Source organism: Ostrinia nubilalis, chromosome 28, assembly GCF_963855985.1.
Source record: "Ostrinia nubilalis chromosome 28, ilOstNubi1.1, whole genome shotgun sequence".
In the NCBI taxonomy this organism is placed as follows: Eukaryota; Metazoa; Arthropoda; class Insecta; order Lepidoptera; family Crambidae; genus Ostrinia; species Ostrinia nubilalis.
The window spans coordinates 7,711,543-7,730,985 of NC_087115.1; the positions used below are offsets into that span (position 1 = coordinate 7,711,543).

The 19,443-nt window shown below is 39.6% G+C and overlaps 1 protein-coding gene and 3 long non-coding RNA genes across 5 annotated transcripts in view; 3 read left to right on the top strand and 1 right to left on the bottom strand.

Annotated features, from left to right (window-relative positions):
• Positions 1–17,048, top strand: part of LOC135085506 (uncharacterized) — a 102,771-nt gene extending 85,723 nt beyond the window's left edge. The window contains exon 2 of the long non-coding RNA XR_010260135.1: positions 16,663–17,048. This is a non-coding gene — a long non-coding RNA (uncharacterized LOC135085506). The remainder of the gene's footprint in view (positions 1–16,662) is intronic.
• The window catches only part of LOC135085510 (uncharacterized), a 302,780-nt gene that overhangs the window by 233,300 nt on the left and 50,037 nt on the right, over positions 1–19,443 (top strand). The window lies entirely within an intron of this gene.
• Positions 196–11,391, top strand: LOC135085500 (uncharacterized). Of its 2 annotated transcripts, none has more exons than XM_063980292.1 (7): positions 196–367; positions 6,273–6,427; positions 6,835–7,001; positions 7,674–7,872; positions 8,681–8,850; positions 10,014–10,142; positions 11,117–11,391. In XM_063980292.1, the coding sequence occupies exons 2-7, from the start codon at positions 6,277–6,279 to the stop codon at positions 11,336–11,338; spliced, it is 1,038 nt and encodes a 345-aa protein (XP_063836362.1). In that variant the 5' UTR covers positions 196–367; positions 6,273–6,276; the 3' UTR covers positions 11,339–11,391. The 2 variants fall into 2 exon arrangements, with proteins under 2 accessions (XP_063836362.1, XP_063836363.1); XM_063980293.1 differs by lacking the exon at positions 196–367 and adding an exon at positions 2,323–2,392.
• Positions 17,052–17,639, bottom strand: LOC135085509 (uncharacterized). The gene is made up of 2 exons (XR_010260139.1): positions 17,497–17,639; positions 17,052–17,297 (listed from the first exon to the last, which is right to left on the bottom strand). It is a non-coding gene; the product is annotated as an uncharacterized LOC135085509 (long non-coding RNA).

Below are 19,443 nucleotides of genomic sequence, written 5' to 3' on the forward strand. Positions count from 1 at the left end.
ATGTCATTAGAAAAAATACTCAGCCTTGGTTCGAACCGGAATGATAGTATGACGTCACTTTGTATTTTAGTTCGCCGCCGACTGTTGGTATAACTCGGCAAATTGTAATATCACGTCGTGTATTCAATGATACATTGCTGAAGAGGTGTTTTAATTTGGAGGCGCTATAGTTATTTACGTTCCCGCTAATATTTGATGTGTATTTTTCGCCAGTCAATAGAATCTCGCTAAGGAGCGAGCGTGTGCACTGAAGATTGAATTTAAAAATAGTTTAAAGTAATATAAAGAGTAATTTTCTAGTTAAAAGTAGAATTGAAGAGGTTTCGTGATATTTGGACTGATACATTTCTGGGGTTTAATTAAATACGTAAGTATTTGCATTTGCTTTTCTTTTCTGGCATAACGTGAAAAAAAAAACGATTTATCTTTTGCCGGTGATTTTATTGTTTTTTTTTTAGCTTTAGAGTTTTTTTTTTAATTTAATTCTTTTAATTCTTCAAAAGACTGCAATGAATATGATAATAAAATTCATCATTTCGCTACGTCCGTAAATTACCTACAAAAATACTCTAGGTTTTCTACAAGCATACTTTTTCTGCACCAAGTACTTAGCCACGTCTATTATGATATTACTGTCGTAGCTTCAGTTATTTTCGATCCACATCGACAACTTTTATAATGTAGGTAAATAGACCTAACCTTGACCATGAGGGCTTTTGGCTATCTGTCTCTAAGGTCTCCATTGCAGAAGCACGATACTTCAACCAAAACCACTCATCACGCCTGGCCAGACGGCCTGATGACCGCATCCGCTCTTGTAAACATCTAGGGTTATTTTCCAAGGGAGGGAGAGGGGGTGGGGGGGTATTGGAGTATCGAGGGTCATATTTCAGAGGGGGCCTGGCTCCTGACATGTATACCATCTATACTAATATTATAAAGCTGAAGAGTTTGTTTGTTTGTTTACTTGAACGCGCTAATCTCAGGAACTACGGGTCCGATTTGAAAAATTCTTTCAGTGTTAGATAGCACATTTATCGAGGAAGGCTAATACCATCAAGCTAGAAGTAATACGTACAGAGCAACAATGACAAATAATAATAATAATAAATACACTTTATTGCACACCAAAGATAAGAACAGAAAAATGTTGCGAAAACGGGTTTTCACGCGTAACGAAGTCGCAGGCACAGCTAGTGTCATGCATGTCATGATACGGGGGGATGAGTGAGTAGGTACACACTACAAACTGTAATCTTCGAATCGGTATCCCAAAATCCTCAGACCATTCTGGGGCGGGCACAGCCCCCCGGCGCCCCCCACTTATAATATAACTACGCGCATGGGGTGCACGATAGTTTGTTAGTTATAGACGCTTCCCTTCGAGTGACGTCATATCGCCAGCGGCAAACTTGAAGCGAACGGATAGTATCGTCCTCATAATATGTACTTATACGCTCGTAAATATTTACTTCAATGATCGTCCTCCCAGACTTTCGCGCTTCACGGTCAAGGTTACATACCTAAAAGATACACAAAACTTAAAATATGAGCTTGAAATCATTCTTATTAATGGAGTAGACCGGTGATGTCATGGCTTTGCGTAATTTTGTTTACATACATAAAATTCGGGGTTATTACCCAACCGGTAGAGACGGTCGCTCGATAATCGCGTATCGTATTCGTTACAAAAACTTGACTTTTTGTTGATCAAAGCATGGCAGAAGTATCGATTGAGTAGTAGGCCTAAGACGTGATAAACTTTTATCGATTTTGGACGATAAGCCCATACATTTGTCGTCTAAAATCGTCGATAAGATTTTATCATAGCGCGCATCCTAGCCCGGTTATTTTTAACAAAAATATTTTGAGACTACTTCAGAAAGACCTTTTTAACTATGAAAACAGATTAATTTTCCTTAAACAGTGATTAAAAGGTTCTGTGTTGCCATTATGACATATTTGACATTAGTATTGATTGATGAACTTGAACTTGTGTTCAGCAAATACCAATTTATGACGTCACTTCTATACCAACACCATTCTTAATGACGTCATGATGGCAACACAGAATCTTTTAATTAAGTGCTTACAACACTTTAGTAAGTGGATCGTATTTTCACAGCCTGTAAAAGAAAAATTGATTGGTTGAACTGCCTGTGTACAGACAATAGCACACATCGAACTACAGTGTGGCATCTTATACTGTCGTAATAGATGTTATTTTGGAACAAAAAGATTGTGGCTCCATAGTTAAGTGCGTATCTGTCTTGCGACATACAACCCGGTCGATTAACTGCGCACCGGGCAGCCGTCACGTCACCGAAGCTTCAAAGAGGTGTGCAAGTGCGAGGGAGAGTCGCATTCGAGCGAGGTGCGCAGTTAGCTCGAGGTTAGTTCATTAGTGACAATAGATCATTAGAATTAATAGGAGCTGGCATAGGTAATTTGGAATTACCAAAAGCTTCGGAATTGAGCATTAGGTATGCTATAAAATCTAAAGATAATCCACAACTCCTGAAATATTTTTCTCTTGGATTCGAAGTCATTGTTAGTCGTTTTTGTTTTGTATGCTTGATAAAGAAATAGGTACCTGCCTACTAATCTATATTAGCTTTTGCGTATTTTGTAGGGATTTTAATTATGGATTGTAGTTTCGGTTATGGATACGGTAACGGATATAGGATAATATTATACCGGTTTCGGTTACGGTTACGGATATTTTTTTATTTCGGATATCCGAAAGTTTCGGTTACAGTTACGGATATCCATAACATCCCTGGTATTTTGTCTGTAATAGAAAACCTTAGGGCCATAGCTAGGGTAAAACAGGCATGAACACTCTAAGTTCTATGTTTTTGCCTGAGTCTAAAAACTGTCATTTTCATTATCTTTCCACCAGTTATTATTGGTAGTCTCAAACTATCTTTTAATCGGTTAAACGTGAAAAGGTTTTAATAGGCACTATGAAATATAGAAAACGTCGTGACGAAAATGATCCGATTGAGAATCGAACCCGGGATCCCGTTAAAAAAATACCGTGTTGTCAAGCGCCTATTTAGAATTTAAATTACCCTTATCAGTGTTTTACTTATTTATTCATTCCACATCTAAATAAGTGACAATATTATCGTACGGACGAAGTTAAAGTTAAAAACTGCACCTTATGGGTGTGTTTTAAAAGCGATTTTGCGACAGTCATGATTATTAACAGTAGTTTGAATTGCTAGCGACTGTACTAATCCCAAGGTACCTATGACGTCACCTAATTGGTATGTATGAGTTCACATTTGGTTAATTCGGCTGTTAAAAAAAATTCGCAATGTCTCACAAATGACACATTCAATTTACATGTTTCCTTTTGTTTGGATTTAATTACAAGTACAAGTATAGCTAAGTGAGTTTACAATTTCTACATTCAGCTGTTTTGTAATAAAATAGCCAGTTCCTATTGGCGCATACTGATTCCCAATGTTTCACAAATGATACATGACAATTTCATTAATTTTTCTTTTGGAATAATTGGGGGCTTAAAGAAAGACTAACCCTGGGTTGCACCATCTTACTTTAACTCATCTCGTCGCTTGCCTCTCTAACTGACGTAACTGACATTTTGCAAAATTTTCAGGCGATTAGACAGATCGATTCGTCTTGATCTGTGGTCTTGATGGTGTAGATAACTCAGCGGGTCTAGACAAAGTGCAAATTATAATCGCAAACCAGTCGAAAAGTGGTCGAAAAGCCCCTTTTTTGTATGGAGTTTTGACGGATTCGATTTTCGATTCGATCAAAAAGTGGGTTTTGTCTAGGGGGGCTGTTTCGAAAAAAAATGTCAGATACGTCAGTTAGAGAGGCAAGCGACGATCTTTAACTATAACAAACGTCAAAAGTCTGTCAAACTGAATACAAAAACACCGGTTAATACCTAGCTTTAATTGTTACGGTTAAAGTTACTAAGATGATGCAACTCAGCCTTCTTGTGTTTAGCATAGTAGGTAGGTATCTACCTACTTTTTTTTACTTGTACCTATATTGTAGTTATGGCCTTAGTGAGATACTAATATTTTTGATAACTTGTCTGTAAATATTATGTCTTGGTATACTACTTAGTTGTAAATATGCTTAATATGCTAGGTAGGTAAAAATTGCATTGCAAAACATTTGTTCAGGATTTTCGTGACAACGTTAAAACCTATCTTGGATTATTTACGTACTTACCTAAAATAAAACATAACATCTGTGCAAATATTTGACAGAGCAAAGAACTGAAGTTTTAATGCAGTTGGTTTTTGCTGGCTAGACTTTAATAAGAGAAGGCGCTAATAGATGCAGGCCGTTACCGACAGGTCATTGTGGAAATCATTGGAGGATGCCTAGCGCAGGGTTTCCCAATTTTTTTTTGCCAAGGAACCCTAATTGATTATACTTTTCCTAGCGAAACCCCCGTACTACTCCGCCCGCACGCCCTGCCCCTGCTTGTGTGCGAGCGAACAACGTCGGTCACGAAACGTGGGATAATATTTTTTACGGAACCCTTGCGGCCTTTCGGGAACCACTGGCCTAGCGTATGTATAGCAGGGGGGGGGGATCGTACGCCAAGACCCCCCACCCCCCAGTCTGGTGCCCCATGTTGATAGTACTAACTTATGAGGTGATACTAATCGCATGACATGGCATATCAGGGGCTAGGCTATCCCTAAAAAAGAACCCTAGATACGTCAATGGCAGTGAACGTGCTGTGGTTGAAATGATAATGATGATAATTTGGAAGAATATTTTAGTAAATTACTAGTTGATTTAACGAAAACAGCACAATACTTCCTAATTTACATGCAACAGTATGAAAAAGCGCGAACTTATGCAAATGATAAAATTTGGATTCACAAGGCCGCGACATTGTCCTTTCGTGGTCGTCACGACATCGGCATTACTGCATCGATAAAAATATATGTTTTTGAGTAAATACTAGTATTATTAGGTGTTGACATTTACAATCACCGTGTGGTTCTGGCAGAGTAGAATAGGTCCCCACTCTTTCGGTAGTAAGTACACCATCATCATCATCATTTCAGTCATATGACGTCCACTGCTGAACATAGGCCTCCCCCAATGCTTTCCACGTTGATCGATTGGTAGCGCCCTGCGTCCAGCGCTTCCCTGCTACCTTTAGGACCTTTTCACACGTCCCGGTTGCCGGCTAACCGGCGCCGTATCCGGTGGTGAAGTGTATGGCCATGGTACGTAGCTTTCACATGTTCCGGCGTAATTAATCCGGCATGCCCATACACTTCACCAGCACCGGGTACCCGGCGCCGGTTAGCCGGCAACCGGAACATGTGAAAAGGGCCTTACGATGTCGTCGGTCCACCTTGTAGGTGGAGGTCTCACGCTGCGTTTTCCGGTACGCGGCCTCCACTCCAGAACCTTGCTGCCCCATCGGCCATCCAGTTCTGCGTACCTACTATGTGCCCTGCCCATTGCCACTTCAGCTTGCTAATCCTCTCCATAGCACGCCGTGCAACTTTGAGCTTCTGTATAAGGCCTACGGTGAGAGGCCACGTTTCCGAGCCATAAGTTATCACTGGTAACACACATAGGTTGTACACATTTCGCTGGACAAGCGAAAGCGTAACCTGAGTAACATCCTGCGTTCCCACATCATGCCCAAATGCCCATTACTAACTGCACAAAAACAACTGATAAGATAGGTATTCCATGTATGTGTCAGCGGCTACGCCCGCCAGTTGTTCATCACAATAAAGCCACGATGGCCGAACGGTGAATGGGTCGGACTGGTCGACTCGTGGTCCAGGGAACGCGGGTTCGAATCCCACCGGCGCTCGACTATTGTGGTAAGCTCACTCGTGATACAAGCATATTTAGCTTAGTACCAGGGGCTAACGGGACTATATTAACTACTAATCTTTAAAAAAAATGATCTGTTTCCCTTTACCCTCTTCTGCAGCGCGGCGACTGCCCCAAAGGAGTCGCTTTTAAGGAACTAAGTCAAACCTGACTTGCCCGGACTTGACAGGCCGGAAGTTGGGTACACCCATGAGTGGACACATAACATACGAGTACTTATTATCCGTATAATTATGTCGTAGGAGGTGACTAAGGGACAAAGATGCGAACATCAGGCCTTCCCAATTCCTCTGGCCAAATACTCCATGTCCTCAGTTAAATTGAAAACGGTCGTTCGTTCCTGCAGTGGAGAACAGTAAGCACAGAAAAGACATTAATAGCCTAAACACGAGTGTTCTGTTTTCCAGAATCATGGGCAAAGACGACAAAGAGGACTCCGGCTTCGGGTTCAAGGACAAAGCGAAGGCCGAGGAGACCCTTCGCTTGTTAGAAGAGCACCCGCTTAACTACAGGCGCCTCACCGTGAGAGGACTGCTTGGGAGAGCCAAGAGGGTGCTTTCAAGTAAGTACAATGACGTCACATCAAGCTGTGGCATCTTATCAAGTCTAAGCTTTTATTCACTACATTTCAGGGCCTTTTCAGGGCCACATATTATGAATCTATGGCTAAAAATTGTCTGGCATATGGCGAAGCCCTAAAGTTACATCCTCCCATTGCAAGTCATATGCTAGTGTCCTAATGTCTTCTCCTTCTCTAACTCCATCAATTGGCTCGTACATGTCCCAAATATTGCTAATTTGCGACATCATATCAAGTTCATAGGTCCTATCCACTGCCCCATCATGTAAATTCGTTGATGATTCAACTGAATGAAGTAACTGTATCACGCTTTCACGAGCTACATTATCAATCCACGCCATCTATTGGAGCATACTAGAACTAACTCCTCAAATACTTATTTTTTACAGTGACAAAAGCAGAAGACAAAATAAAGAACATCAAAGAAGCAATGCAAGTGTTCGAGAACTGGCTAGAAGAATTGGACAAAAACAAAGAACAGAAGACTGATAAGAAACCGGAAAAGAAAGAGGTGCCGAAGAAGAAGGAGAAGGAAGACAAAAATGGCGATGACCAGGTAAAATTTAATCAACATAAATTACTAAAGTCTGGTCGCGGAGCACGTAGAATTTTGTCCAATGACCCCAAGCTACCTATCGTTATCGCGACGCGACTGTGCGACGGGCGGCAGCAGTGAGTGTGCGAGCGCGACAGCAACATAATTACGCGCGAGCGATAAGGATAGGTAGCTTGGGGTCATTGGACAAAATTCTACGTGCTCAGGCCCAGGGACCGGACTATAGACTTACTATTGTGATGTCTTTTGTAATGGAGAACAAAGCAAGTCTTTGACTACAATCACACCACACCTTATCTTAACAGTGAGATGCAGTTTGGTGACGATATCGACGTCTACAATATTGCTTCTTCTCAGCATTGGCCCATTTTATTGTTCTGAAGCAGTGGTAGGGTTAATACTGGGACGTGTAAAAGTGCTTTTTTAAAGCCTATTTACATAAATAAATGAGTTTGATGAGTTCTTCGAATCGTTTGCGTGTTCGACAATATTTTGATACCCAGCCTTCGAATTCAACAAATCTTGATTGTCATAGGGGCGCTGTTTCAGTTTTCTTTTTAAGTAAATCTTTTGATGACGATTCAAGAATACGCAAAGGATTCGAAGTCGAAAGTTTATCGTGCTAGAGATAAAAAAAATCTTATAGGTACCTATATCCCATCTTCCTTACAGGATTCCAGTTCAGACTCCGACGTGGAGATGGAAGAGAAAGCCAAGAAACCTGAACTGCCCCCAGACACAGTCCCAGGGCTGGGGTTCAAGGACAAGGAGACGGCTGACGGCACCCTGAAGGAGCTGGAAGGCCGAGACCCTGATTACCAGAAGTTGGCAGTAAAGGGCCTCATTGGGAGGGCGAAGAGGGTTCTGACGTGTGAGTTTCTTGATCTTAGTTCTTACTTAGCCATTTTAGAGGTAGAGGTTTTAAGTCGAAGTCCATTTAAGGGATGAATCTTATCATGGTGTTGAAGAAATGGGAGCCTCATTGGGAAGACGAAAAGGGTTTTAATGTATGAGTTAATGATCTTACATTAGTCATTTTAGAAGCTTCTGTTCGTTCAATATCTGGAGACGCTAAGCGATGGAAATCTTTAGCACTGAGTGGAGGAAAAAAAGGCCATATTTTTTAATTAAACTGTATTTTCGGGGTCTTTCTATCCCTCTCGCACAAAGCAAGATGCCAATACAAAAATTATAGACTAAAGAACATCCTCCACCACAGTGTTAGAAACGGGACAGAAATTGTAATAGGGATGTTTCCTGGGTAAAAAAGCAAGAGTTTTAATTAGTCCATCAGTTAGCTTTCAAAAACTACTCGACACATATTTTTCACTCTTTAAAATTAATGAAAATGTAAAGAGAGAACGTGTCAAAGTTCTAAAGAAAAGGCCCGTGACGTCAGTGAGTGCGTAAAAAGTGCAGCAATTTGTGACGTCGCGCGGAACTTCAACGCACTATAAAACTTTGTTTGATTGACAATTAAAAATATACGTGTCCAATATTTTTTTTTATATTGACGGACTAAAAAAATTTTTTTAGGAAACTAGCCTATTCCGTAATCGTTTCGCTCTGGCATTTATTGTTTGTTACTTCCCTCCGTGAAGCGATTTCGAAATTAAAGCAAGTAGCTGGTAGACTAAAGAATACTTAGTCTAATTTTGTTCTATTACCGCTAATTGCAGGCACCAGAGATGAAACCAAGCTGTCTAACATCAAAGAAGCGATCTCGATATTCGAGAAGTTCTTAGACGACTTCGACTCGATGCATCTGAGCAAGCAAAACAACCCGTACTTAAGTCTGGGCATCGTCAAGACCGCTGCCAAGCTCACTGAGAACGTGACAGAACAGCAGGTAGGTACTTACACCCGGCACCAAATTAATCGCACCTCCCGCAACAAGGACTTCTCAAACGTATGCATTCCCACTTCCCACCAACATTGGTTGCATTTGAAAGCCTAGTTTTAACTTCATTTCATTATAGGAAAGGTTTTTACCCAAAAAATGTGTTTTTAGAAGGATCCAGAGTCACTTCTTCAAAAAATAGGTAGTTGTTAAGCGTAAGCTTGAGCCAACTTTTATGGCTGTTAAATGGGATTAATCGCTATCGCTATATTATTACTTGGTTTTATATCCACAAAAAATGGTCTAATTGATCCCAGAGGTGAGCCCCAAGTGAGGCCTTTTTTCATGTCACATTTATGGTAGGTACCTGTTAATTGTTTATAAAAAAAAAAAGTGTTTTTCTTTAAGTTTATTTATTGGGCTTTCAAATAACACCAATATTGTTGGGGCACCATGATTGTGTCAGACAGAAGAAAATCTTTAAAGTTCGCGTGGTGGACGGTGCGATTTATTTGATGTTGAGTTCTCAACTCACACAAATTTTCTGGGTTAAGTCACGCCTTGCATTGTGTCTGTCAGGAAGTTCATAGAATCCTTCGTTTCACTTATAATCTAAAATGACCTGATAAGCAAGGCATTCATTCCCTTGATTAACTAGTGCATCTTTTAAATGTAGGTACATTTGTTAATCACACACATTCACATTCGAAATATATGAAAGGTACAACAAAATGTAGATAAAAATTAAGAGGACCAAATATAGAGCCTTGGGGCACACCCATACGCGTTGTGGTTTGGTACCTATATCGGCTTCTAAGTCATAATTATAGCATTTATAGCTTTTTAAAACCAAGTTTTCTAATGGAATACCTACCTACCTACGAGTAGGTACTAAAACGAGTCATTGTCATTGAACATAATTTGGCATAGTATCTTCAGAGTAAATACAAATGGGTCATCTTCATAGAAACGCACCGAGCGCGGTTTGCATGTGAGCGCGCCAATACGTATGCGGCGCGCACGCACACACTGACAAAATTCTATGAAGATGACCTACTCATTTGTATTTACTCTGGTATCTTCATCTAGAAATTGACAGCGTTGTGGTCGCACAACAGTCTAAACTCTCCAAATAATCAGTGCTATCTCTCAACGTATTTTTTTGATTGCAGCAATCCTTCATAGCCGCGTACTCGTCAGTCAACGGCGAGTACAAACGCCTGCGGACAGTCACCGCAGCTAATGGGGAAAAGACGTGGGACATCGTGCGGAACGCGGCGCTTAAGGAGCTGAAGGAGAAGGTGAGGTTTCATCATCTTTATCATCATCTTTAACTTTCACCTCATCTTCATCTACTTGTACATTGTCATCTGAATCATCATCGTAATCTTCAGGGGCCATCCATAAAGTACGTTACACGAATTTCATGATTTTTGAGCCCCGTTCTCATCACAGGTGGTCACATTTCTGAACCCCTCCTAGTGTGACGTCACATGTTTTGCAATTTCACATCGAACAATTATTAAATTAAAACAGCAGTTCCGAAATTAGTTTTTTTCCATTCCAAAACATTGTTATGTGATGTCACGAAACTAAGGACCCTTCCCACCCCTTGTCACACCATCACACCATGTAACACTTTGTCGACCCCCCCCCCCCCCCTCCTTTACGTTTGATGTACTTTATGGATGACCCCTCATCAGCATAACCATGTTCATGAACAGAGTACAGTCCACAGCTGGTTGAGGGCTGCCCTAAATACGCTATAGATGACCCACGCTGAACTGTCCCACCAAACTCAATGACAGGGGGGCGGCGCTACCATCGTTCAACTATATGGTTTCCAACATGGCAAAAATCGGAACCAGCGATCCGGTATTGACGGTGGCGCCCCACTGTCAATGTCATGCATAGGACAGTTCAGTATTTTGGAACTATACATTTGACTTGTTGTCGCATCCCACTTCTACCAGTGACTTTTCGCAAGTCGTCTAATTTGCTAATCGCTATCCCAGTCGTGGACTCACTCAAGAACTGAGAAGATTTCCCTTCTTAGCAGAATGCCGTCCACTGCCAGACGAAGGCCGTCCAATACTTTTAATGAATGGAAAGAAACTGGACTCTTCCCTTACTCCCACAGCTGCAACTCGTTTATTATTAGGATCTGCTGCTTGACTGCCAATACAAATCAACCAGAGAACCCAGTTGGTAACAAGTCCCCATAGAAAGATAGTAAAATACTTTTTTTGTAATTTTGTGTTATTGTTTATTACAGCATGCAGAAGCGAAACTCTTCAACGACAAAGATGAACCCACAACAGAACATTTAGAGATGATGCTATGGGCATACTCCCCCGAGGCAGCTAAAGTCAAGAAGTACGTGCCAGAGACTAAAGAAGACAAGAAAGAAGACACCGAGAATAAAATAGAAGATAGAAAGAGACGAAGCAGCGCGAGAAATGACGACGATTCGGCTAGCAAGAAAAAGAAGGAATAAGTCTGTAATAGGCATTTACTGTTTTGAATTTATTAAATGTAATTATTTTGGGAGTTGACTGATTATTTATTTAGTTAAACCCAATGATATTATAGAACTATAGATATGTTACGTTCATAGAAATTACGATTTTAATCCGTGCCGAGCTATTCCAAATTGCACACATTGACAAATGTAACTGATAAGTGAAACAAAAGATACGAAATAGCACGCAAATGAAAGAGATAGCTATAGTTTTAACGATTCTGCACTCACTAATCTATGTCCGCAGCGCACGCATCCTTATCGCTCTAACGTCAAAACAAGATCGCTTTCTCTTTCTTAACTTGAACATGGCGCATGGCGTCTTGATTGTTTGCATAAATAATTGAAAATATAAATACTAAATAATTTTGCATAATCACATGTGGTAAGTGATCCCTTGTATTTTGTTTACTTTAGAGTCATAATTGGTACACTTTCGAAACACACACGATGGCATTTTTTATTTACTTTGGTAAGAACACAGGAACTTACGGTGTGGTACGCACGCGATTGCACACGACGCAGGCCACACGAAGACTAAACACAAGACGTCCCAATTGGGACGTATTTGAGTATTCACAGCGCGAGCGCTTATAACATATCTGCTTTTGTTTTTATATAATATCATTGGTTAAACCTCAGAACCGCCAGTAGAGAAAGTTTCAATTGAATTTACGCGCTTTAAAACTAGGCAAGCCTTTAGTGATCTATTAGACTTATTTATGAGAGAACCTTTTGACCTAATTTTTGAAATTTTCAAATTCAAATTTTTTATTGCATAATATCATATCAAAATTTTTATTTAAACTTCAAATAAATTATTTTAAAAATTATTCCTTTGCTATATTCTGAACAAAGAAAAATATAAAAGAGGTACTTTTTAATAGCAACTTTGGGGGTAACATTTGAAGTTTTGAAGTCATTTGATTAAACAATTAATGATGATAATTAAAAATTTTACAAACAAGCTATGAAGTCTATTTGAATAGGCAAAAGTAGTAAAAAGGACTTTCCAATAGAAATAAATCCTGAATCTATTTGTGCAATTAAGCGATGTGAAACAGTACATATGAAAAGACCTAATCCATTCGAGCCATTGATTTGACATATCTTTGTAAACACTGGGGGTACAATGAACTCTGCGTATTTCTCTTCAAATATAAATAAAATAACACAAACCATCAATGAAATGGTTCTTAGCCAGTGTCTTTAGTGCATCTGAGACTAATTGTGGACTCTAACTTAGTGTACTTGTGTAGATAACCGCGTTTAAACAGAAGGGCGTATACTTCAGTGTCTACCGACGTAGGGCGTGTATTTAAACAGATATCTCCCGAAAAATACTTACAAAGTGATAAATTATTGTTCATTAAGATACTTAACAAAGTGTTACTTAGTTGTGAGTCAGTGTGATGTTGGTAATTGGCTTATTCTCCGACGAAAAGTTGAAGGTAAGTAAGCTTAAAATTGTTGTTGAATTATAATAAATTATGCTGATAATCATGTCATAAGTACAAAAAGAATACGGTTCAAATAATAACTCATGTACCTACCAACATTACACTAAGAAAGCTAACCTCAGCTAATGAATTTACAACGTAATATAAAACTCCTAAAACTAATTTCATTTTTGCAAGTAGGCTTTTAAAAAGCATTACATGTCCCAGTTTTAACCGTACCACTGCTTCTGGACAATAAATAGGCCAGTTTTGAGAAGAAGAATTCTTTATCAGCAAAATTAGCCTCAGTTGCACTACCTTAACAATACAGTACATTATTAACATTGTAAAAGTGCTTTTCAAAAGCCTATTTGCAAAAATAAATGAATTTTATAAGAGTTTTAAGGAACCGTAACTATAACTGCTTTTGATCTAATGTAAGATCATGCAACCCAGGGTTAAACTGATTTTGTTTGAAAACAGTAATTTGTAAGCAGATTTTGAATTCTATTAAAAGTTTAAATTAAGATTATACCTTGCTTGGAACTCCATGTTACTACAGCAAAAGTATAAAACTGTCGCAGAGGTCAATAATTACAGTCTAATTTTTACGCATTATTACAAATCTGAATGTTATGTTTTATAGGTGATGCCCTAACGGAAGACGGAGATGCAGCGTCGAAGCATGGAGGCGGGCAGCGAGGCTAGCTACTGTAAGTTTGTTAATTTTACTGCTCATTTAAAAACACTATGAAGTTTTTTAAATAAATACGAAGAAAATGGAAGAAAATTCTTCAATAATTTGTTTATTATGTTTGCTAGTAATATGTTATTAATTAAATGGCATATTGATTTACAGTTCTATACTTTTGCAGGCGAAAAGGATACTTGGGACGACTGGGGCAGCAGATCGTCGCTTAGCCAAGTTGAAGAGGTAAATATTTGCATTAAGTTTAAATTGAAACAGTTATAAGCCTTTTTGACAGTGGCAGATCTGTGGTAGATGTAGATCTACGAGTAAGTAGTCACAAAAAATGAATTTAAAAATGTGCTGCATTAGTGCTCTTAATGGTGTAAGGATCTGCGAGAGCATTACTGAGTTAACGCAAGATAAATAGATAGTACCTGCTTATTTTTCTCAAAACAGGAAGTCTGAGCTGAGCTGTAAAAATAATAGGAAAGGGTTTGTCCACACACCCTGTATGTCAGTCTTTCCCAAAGTGGACTATAACCTCCCCTTGTGGCAGGCCTAAAGGGTAAGAGACCCGGAGAAAAATCGGGGCGTTTTGGTAGAGGCTTGTGGGGCGATTTGTAATTTCATCTACAGGAGAACTCTTATGCCCGTTTTCACCATGAAACGCTTATTTTTAAGTGACCCCTATGTGAACCCTAACCCTATGTGAACAAAATTCGTGGTGTTACCTTAGGGGTCACTTAAAAATTAGCGTTTCATGGTGAAAACGGGCATTCGACACCTACTGAGCACTCGACTCTCGACTACAAATGGAGGCGCTAAAAAAGAATTTATTCTCAAAGTGGGCAGTAGACAATAAGTTTGGGAACCCCTGCTGTATGATAATCTTTTTGTTTTCGCTGCGCGTGCGCCGACAGGAAGCTATCTTTTCATCTCTCCCGCTGCGGTTATTTCCGATCGGCTGTGCAGCCGTGATGTCTTTGCTATTGGATATTACGTCATAAGAAGTTAAGGACGGGTTGCAACAAGCGTTGATTGATGATCCCCAGTTAGTGCAATGAGTATTATTACGACGTGCTCTATGGCAGGCGAACCAGATCCGCACGCGTGCCCAGGACCGTCTTTAACCTACTAATTGCTTTGGACACTTAAGGATCAAGGGGGTGCCCTTATCATTAGAAAGGTCTTTTGAGTAGACAAGGTCACGGGGCTCTAGGCATATGCCCAAAGTGCCCAGTGGGAAAGAAGGGCCTACGCGTGCCGAAATAAATATATCCTTAGACATTTTACACTACGCTTCTAGTCCCAAACTAAGGAAAGCTGGAGTAGACAAGGTCACGGGGCTCTAGGCATATGCCCAAAGTGCCCAGTGGGAAAGAAGGGCCTACGCATGCCGAAATAAATATATCCTTGGACATTCTGCACTACGCTTCTAGTCCCAAACTAAGGAAAGCTTGTACTTGAAATCCTACTGAATAATACACTCGCTATCGTAAAACTTGTTTTTCGGCTTCAGCCAAAACTGCTAACTTATTTTTGACCGGAGCTTTTTTGACCAAGCGTTGCAACCACATCGGAATCTGTTCCTCATTAAAGAAAACTACTACAGGAAGTGTTAAACTAGAATAAGTAGGTTTAAAAACCGCTGAAGGCAGTTCTGTGATTAGACCGGTCTGGAAAACACTTGTTTTACCCGACTGCGCCAGAAGGAGGGTTATGTTTTTAGGTATCCACGACGGCAAGTCAAACTTTACACTGTAGCACCTTAAGCAGTCGCAGTAGAGGCTATATTGCAACAAAAATTACAGACTGATGTGATTCTATAGAGCGGATAGAGCCAGTGTATGTAATGAATGTTATGAATAAATTCTTGTTTTCATTTAGAGACCGTTAAAACATGCACCTATACGAAGCACGGCCTAAGGCATACTTAGGACTTTTTTTGTCACAGAAAAACTTATCGCGCGCGTCCCTGTTTCAAAAACGGGGATACAAACTATCCTATGTCCTTTCCCGGGACTCAAACATAATAATATCTCTATGCCATATTCCATCAAAATCGGTTCAGTGGTTTAGGCGTGAAAGCGACAGAGACAGTCAGAGTTCTGTGCAGAATTACTTTCGCATTTATAATATTCTCAGATCAATGATCTGAGATAATATTAGTAGGATTTTTTCTAAAAGTTAATGAATACCTGTATTATCATGACATTTTGTTCTGCAAATAAACTTATTTGATTTGATTTGATGAATTTTGTCGTCTATCTATCCCAAATATCAAATCAAATAAAAAAATGACTTTAGTTATAATATGTATTTGTCTGAACTTTGTCAACTCTTAAATACCGTGTATGCCTGCGCATCCCCCAATTTATTTACATAAAAACTGTAACTCTGTCCTAGTTCCGAATCACGCCATCTTAATGGCTGCGGGAATCGAACCCGCTGACGCAAGCTACTGCACCAACGCACTGGGCACATATCCAATTGTTCTCGTTCAAGTTCATGTAACCTACTTAAATTGTACGAAAGTTCGATACACTATTCCTAATAATGATCTACAAGTACAGAATAAATAACCCTACAAGACTATTTGTGCACCTCTAGCAAACTGGGATTTTAATAACCCATCCGTCACCAGTGGCAACGTACCCAATGTTGACGACTGGGAAGTGGGAATAAACGAACTTTTCTAGCAAAACAAAAGTAATTATAAATTCCCATATGTATGTGACTATGTGATGCAAAAGTAAAGATCGGGCAGAGCTCTGCCCGACCTTTCAAACCAATTTTCGAAAATGTTAAATATTTAAACCCAAATGAAATTCATTTATTTTTCAAGTATGTACCTACCAGCTTTTAAAAAACTCCTTTACACTTCCTAGTATTAGTAACTTACCTATTATTACTCTCCCACCAATACTCGCATGCAGAAGCTTTGACTCAATGCCATAAAAGTGTGAATCAGTGTGATACAACGCCTTATGGAATGGAATTCTCTCTCAGTCACCCTTTAAGCCAAACAGAAATTAGGTTCATTCAACCTTATTATCAACAAACTTGTTCAAAAATACAAAATTACGCAAAATTTAACTCTACTGCCTTTGAATTAAGACTTAGCCCTTCATTGTAAACAGAAAAGGTAAAGGACGACCTATAAATAATAGAACTGTTTTGCATTACAACAAAACAGTTATTATGTGTAGAATAAAACACAGCGTTCTGTTGAGAGAGCTGTCTATGATCTTTGCCTTATTTTAGTCTATGGTATAAGAAAACTTACCAATTGTCTCTGCTTTATCATCTAGTTTACCTTCTTCATACACCAGCTGGCACCACTTTCTATGGAAATTGGTGATCTGTCAACTTGACATTTCATAGTCGTCCAACACCAGCAAGCACTTGCTGGAACGCTGTGTTTTATTCTACACATAATAACTGTTTTGTTGTAATGCAAAACAGTTCTATTATGTGCCTTAATAAAACACAGCGTTCTGTTGAGACCTGTTTGTTATCTGCTGGTGTCAAGCACAAACGCTATGTGATATAAAATGTATTAAGAATGAAAGAATATAAAGAAGTTTAATATCACAATACAAAATAATACATTAAACAACTTATTGTACTCTCTGAGAAGCAGACGAACCAATAAGAAACTTATTAAACAAATAACCAGTCTTTAGGTTAAATAACTCAAATTATTTAGGACATCTCCTTGAGATCAACATTATGTCATTAACTTCTTATCAACCAATAAAATCATTCTGGTACTTATGGTAGGTTAATAGTAAGATCTCCCCATCTGAAAATATAAATATGTATAAACATAAACATGTTTTCATCTTGAACAATTAAAACATTACTAAAAACTTGTTATGAATAACATAACATTAAACAATTAACTATTAATAACATGCTTGTAAAATTATAAACTCATAAATACAAGATGTTATTGTTCCTTCGTAGGTCTCTGCAGTAATATTTCATAAAGGTATACATACCCCCACCTCCAATTAAATATTGGGGGTCTTATCAACTACTCTCTTGTCCAGCCAGTATCTGGATGTTACTGCAGACCAAACACTTCATGGAGAAGCAAATATTCACTGCACTTCTTGGAGAAGTAATTATTCACTAAAATGATCTTAATCCAATTTGTAATATTTGACCTGGAAAACAGGCGTTATCATATTGTTTATGGAAATAAACAAATTTCACACATAACTCTGGGGTCTCCATTAAAATGAAGTCTTTATCAGCTCACTAATATGAAACTACAGGACATAATTATGCATTCATCTGGGTGCTTAGCAGTCAGAGACAGTCTGTAGGTGGTTGAATCAGATTCAGATCCAAATATCAGCCAAAATGCTGACGTCATGTCTATAGCGGGGAGGTTCTGGGCCCCCCCCCGCAAAACAACCCTAGATACGCCAATGTCACAATGTGATCATATTCTGATACTTCAACAAAGTAATCCTGTAATGTGTCCAAAGGAATGAGATCATGGATTCTTCGATCTGAAGCAAGAAGAAGAATGAGAGCTGTTTATCAAGTAAAATTCAATGCTAGAAGAAAGTCCAGCAGCCGGCAACCAGTCAAATTAATTCCAGTAATTTAATACTAAAGACCGGTGATCTCGGTGTACTTGGCCTTGCAAGTGAAATGGCCTTAAGGAACTGATGTACAAAAGGTAAGGTAGATACAACTGACCTAAGTATCAGTTTTGTACTGCAAGTTTTTGCTGTAAAAACAGCTTAGCTAACAGCAGCGCTATAGTAACGGCGTAAAACATCTTTCATCTTCGAATCGGTAACCCAAAAATCCTGGGGGGCACCAGCCCAGACCATTCTGGGGTGCCATAGCCCCCGGGGGGGCGGATATATATGGGGGGTACGGACCGCCCCGCGCGCCAAGCCACGCTACGCCGCCACTGGCTACCACATCACTACCAGTTGGTAACTTGTGGTCAATGCTGTGAGATTGACCCACATAATGCATCTTATGATTGCTCCTTCCACCACCAATTTTAAATTTTGGAGAGATAACTTATCTACTTGTTGTAGACTAGGGTCTCTAACAGATCCTTTATTAGCACTGGGGCCGATGTTATTAGAATGTATGTTCCGTCTGCCATTCAAGTATGGTAACGTCTGTAGCTGGGAGGTGAAAACACTCATCCAGCTGATAATCCCAGAGACGGCTGAAGGGCGTCATAAAGAATCAGAGTTCTGATCTATTTGCCTTAATGTGGTACAAAAGATGGATAATACTATTTATTAGCTAATTTTCAATTATAATTTTACTTGTTTATTTAAGGAACACAAACAGTATAATTTTATTTAATATTTAACATCCATCTTTTGAGTCCAGTGTAACATAGTTAATACTACTGCCGTGGCCCTGGAAGCCAATAAGTCTATTTTGGGACACCCCTACATAATGAATATAGCCTCTGTGGCCGGGGGTACTAATGGATTCTAACTGGAACAAACAAGTCTCTGTCTGCGACTCCCCATACACTGAGTATGGCCTCCGCGGCCTGGGGTACTAATATATTCTAAATGGAAGCAAACAAGTCTCTGTCTGGGACTCCCCATACACTGAGTATGGCCTCCGCGGCCTGGGGTACTAATAGATTCCACCTGGGTACTACTCGACCCTTTGATGTTACAGGTGGTCTGGGATACCGTGCCTATGGCCCGGTCTGCAATCCCATCTCCTGGTAGATAACAAGCCGACAGCGTCATGTCGAGCTGTTCGGTCAAGTTCATGAGCTTGGTGGTCAATTTGAGGAGGGCCCGTGATCGAGTACCTCCTTCGTTTCTGACTGTGTCTGTGTCAGAATGTGACCTTCAGGAGCTTGGTGGTTAATTTGAGGAGGGCCCGTGATCGAGTACCTCCTTGTATCAGGATGTGAACTTCATTCAATCGATCCTGATGACTTA